Source organism: Asparagus officinalis, chromosome 8 (genome assembly GCF_001876935.1).
Source record: "Asparagus officinalis chromosome 8, Aspof.V1, whole genome shotgun sequence".
NCBI classification, from domain to species: Eukaryota; Viridiplantae; Streptophyta; class Magnoliopsida; order Asparagales; family Asparagaceae; genus Asparagus; species Asparagus officinalis.
Window position 1 is genome coordinate 126,011,683 of NC_033801.1, and position 4,044 is coordinate 126,015,726.

The window sequence follows — 4,044 nt, forward strand, 5'->3', positions numbered from 1 at the left end:
ACGTCACCTTTTTTTTTTTTTTTTAACTTCCTCTCCGTTGCTTCTCCCTCTTAATTAAAAGCTTAAATCTCTCTGAATCTAATTAAGAGAGACAGAGACAGAGACGGAGAGAGCGACCGAGCGCAAAGAAGAGAAAAAGAGAGAGAACTGATCATGAGTTCTTCAAATAATCAAGACACCGCGATCGAAGAGCTGGTCAAAGGGCGGGAACTTGCCGGTCAACTCGGAGCTCTTTTGGAACAAAACCATGACCTGGGCTCAATCGTCGAAGAAATCTTGGGTGTATTTTCTAGAGCACTCATGTTCATGGATTCCGCGGCGGAGATTAACGGTCGAAGGAGGAAGATCCGGTCGACGATGACCGGAGGATGTCAGAGGAGGTAGTGTTTTTTTTTTATTTTTTGTTGCTTATTATTTGATAAAAAAAACTTTCTAAATCCACAAAGACATTCTTCGATTGACTTGGCTTTGTTTTGTTTTTTTTTTAATTTAATTTAATTTACAGACCTCGCTCTCGTTCGCACACGATGATCAAGGTGAAGTCGCTTGATGATGGCTATTCTTGGCGGAAGTACGGGCAAAAAGGAATACATAGATCTAAATTCCCAAGGTATGAAAGGAAAAATAAATTATATACATAAATAAATAGGAAGGTCTATTTTTTTAGTGGATAATTGAGACTTGTCTTGAATAAAAGTTTGAAGTATGTACCGCAAACTCATGTGGTTAAAGTATACGTTTAGATTTGAATCTTGAATCTTTCCGCTAATAAAAATTGGATTTGGATCTTTTTCGTCACTGAAAAAGTAGTGGAGGATCCACTATTTAGCTATAATTATTGATTTTCTAGTTGGTGGTTGCGATTTTTTCTTTAAGTACGAATTAGGAATGATGATATGGTAAATGTTAGATTTAGAACGTATCACAACCGCTCATTACATAATTCTCGAGTGACGGCTGCTTGTAATTCATTCATGTCCCCTCATGCATGAATATCACTCGTTTCTTTTAATAAATCCCAACCGTAGATTAAATAATCAACCGTTAGAATTAAATTTAACGGTCCCTCCACTACTTTCGCGGCTAAATTAAAAGAGAGGGTTGTGATTGAAAAATTGTACTGATCTCAAATGTTTAAAATTTTTCAGGTGCTACTTCAGGTGCACCCACAAACATGATCAAGGATGCAAAGCAACAAGACAAGTGCAGCAATCCGAGGAAGATCCGTCCTTGTTCATAATCACGTACTTCGGGGAGCACACTTGCAAACACCCGATAGATTTTGCATCGACACGCGTTGAGGAAGAGAATCCTTGCATAATAAGCTTCGCTTCAGACGCGAAGTTTGATGCCAACCTTAAACAACCTAAGATCCCACCGTTGAGCCCAGAGCACAGCGGAGAAGGACACGTCAGCAATATTCCAACGATGGAAGGATCAGGCGGTCACGGTGATGTACGGTCATGCGTCGATAACTGGTGGTGGGATTTCATGGAAGAGGCCTTTGATTTTGATGGGCTGTTGAGCTTCTGATGAGCCTTGTGTTGTGTTGGCGGGCTTTTGGCGTGTTCATGAGGTTGGGCTTGCTTGTTGGAGGGTTTTGAATAATCCTATGTGTTTTTATCCCTTTGTGAAATATATTCACCCTAATCTACGGAGAAAAGAGGTGGTGGACTTGTTATCTATTTCAAATATTGACGTGCTTGTTTTAGTGAAAAATACCCCTTTCAGTGGTCTCCTATCCTAATTCTAGCGGTTCCCTAAGGGGCTGTTTGGATTGATTTTTTAGATAGGTAAAAGGGTGGAAAGCTGTTAAAAATGTCAGTTTTTTGGCAGCTTTCCCCCAAAATCACCTTTTATAGAGGTGATTTTGGGGGAAAGCTGCCAAAAAGCTGTTTATAGAGGTGATTTTGGGGGAAAGCTGTCAAAAAGCTGATATTTTTGGCAGCTTTCCCCTCTTTTACCTATCTAAAAAATCAATCCAAACAGCCCCTAAGCAGCAAATACGAGTAAAAATAATAAAAAGATACATAAAGTAGAAAATCCAGTGGTGCCCTTTGACGACACTTGAGACTACGGCGGAGCGACTACGTGGCTCCGCCGTAGGTAATATTATCTAACGTCTAGTTTCCCGATTGCCATTTGAGATGTGGATGTTCACCCCTTTAGCATGCTTGTCGCTAATTAGAAATAGCATGCCCCTTTGTAAAGATTTCACTTTACTTGGAATTGACTCACATTTGGAAGTTTATCCTACAATAAATTGACATGTTGCCATTCAATTGTTTTCGGAAAAAGTTGCCTTCATCATTGATTTCATTAAACTTCAATCGTTACAAATGAATTCAAATAACAAAGAATAAAAATTACAACTTTTCGAAAATAAACACAAGATCCTGTTTTGCGGTCTCTTGCTTGCGTGGGTCTTTGGCCTGTGACGGGGATGTTGATATCCGTGGACCACCGGGCAATCAGATCTGCTCCGAGAAAATCGGACAGAGCTTCGTCGATCCGCGTGAGATCTAGAAGCCTGAAGCGTCTATCTCGGCTAAAGCGAGATATCAGCTCTTCTTAGTATTAACGCCAAGGGCTAATACTAAGGAAAAGAGGGAACGGGTGATGAAGGCTCTGATGTAGACCTCTCCTCTCCTTGTTAAAGCACACGAGCACTCTTCACTGCAGCAGGGCTTCGCCAAGGGTCTCCAAAAATCCTCCTCCAAAACAAAGGCCAGGGGGGTATTTATAGGTGTTTGAGAGGCTCTAGGGGGCCTAGACACCCCCTGGTGTCTCGGCCAGGCCGAGACACCCTAGGGTGTCTCGGCTTGGCCGCACCCCTGGGGTGTCTAGGCTTTTCCTAGACACCCCCGGGGTGTTTCGACTTGCCGGGACTCCGTTTTGAGGTGTATGATTGTTTTCCCTGTAGATTCTTCGTCCGACCTTGGATTTGAGTGATTCCAGGTGCGTTGGATGCTTGACGAAGAGTTCGATCCGCTCTGATGGTTGGATTATCTGTAGAGTGGTCGAGGCACGAAGGGCGGTGTCCTTTTTGTGAACACCGCCGGGTTCCCGATTGATCCGGGTCTTGGTTGTTCCAAAATCCTATAAGCTCACGTAGCTCGTCGATTCACTTCAGTCGTTCATCGACGTTCTTTAACATTGAACCGTTTGTGGAGACCTATAAGTTCTTCCGGCACTGCGTTTATCGCTTGGCCGTCGTCGGAGTCTTGAGTTTGCAGCTGATGAGTTGAGTTTGGCTCGTGTCATTGAGTTGACTTTGAACTACCTCCGTCACATTGTGCTGGCTTAGGGTTTCGGACCACTGTGTGTCGACTTTTGGTTGCAACGCGTTGACTGGCGTTGACCTAGGGTTACGCGTTGACCGGCGTTGACCCTTAGGGTTTTGAACCGTCGAACGTTGACTTTGGTTGCAACGCGTTGACTGGCGTTGACCTAGGGTTATGCGTTGACCGGCGTTGACCCTTAAGGTTTTGAACCGTCGAACGTTGACTTTGGTTGCAACTCGTTGACTGGCGTTGACCTAGGGTTACGCGTTGACCGGCGTTGACCCTTAAGGTTTTGAACCGTCGAACGTTGACTTTGGTTGCAACTCGTTGACTGGCGTTGACCTAGGGTTACGCGTTGACCGGTGTTGACCCTTAGGGTTTTGAACCGTCGAACGTTGACTTTGGTTGCAACGCGTTGACTGGCGTTGACCTAGGGTTACGCGTTGACCGGCGTTGACCTAGGGTTTTACGGATCGTCAAACGTTGACTTTGATCGTAACGCGTTGACTGGCGTTGACCTAGGGTTTCGCGTTGGCCGGCGTTGACCCTTAGGGTTTTGAACCGTCGAACGTTGACTTTGGTTGCAACGCGTTGACTGGCGTTGACCTAGGGTTACGCGTTGACCGGCGTTGACCCTTAGGGTTTCGAGCATCGAATGTTAATTGGTGTCGATTTTCATCAAGACATCCAATAATCGACGTAAACGGGCGAATTCGGGCTCAACATAGGCGTACGGGGACAAAACGGGACCCGAAACACC

At 44.6% G+C, this 4,044-nt stretch overlaps 1 protein-coding gene across 1 annotated transcript; it reads left to right on the top strand.

Moving 5' to 3' along the window:
- LOC109822756 (probable WRKY transcription factor 70) lies at positions 74-1,736 on the top strand. The gene is made up of 3 exons (XM_020389005.1): positions 74-380; positions 506-610; positions 1,149-1,736. The coding sequence occupies exons 1-3, from the start codon at positions 154-156 to the stop codon at positions 1,531-1,533; spliced, it is 717 nt and encodes a 238-aa protein (XP_020244594.1). The 5' UTR covers positions 74-153; the 3' UTR covers positions 1,534-1,736.

Excerpts from the sequence above, each read along its gene's own strand:
- LOC109822756 (XM_020389005.1), top strand. The coding sequence starts at position 154 with ATGAGTTCTTCAAATAATCAAGACACCGCGATCGAAGAGCTGGTCAAA. Across the intron at positions 381-505 it reads ACCGGAGGATGTCAGAGGAG|ACCTCGCTCTCGTTCGCACA; the intron begins GTAGTGTTTTTT and ends TTTAATTTACAG. Across the intron at positions 611-1,148 it reads CATAGATCTAAATTCCCAAG|GTGCTACTTCAGGTGCACCC; the intron begins GTATGAAAGGAA and ends AAAATTTTTCAG.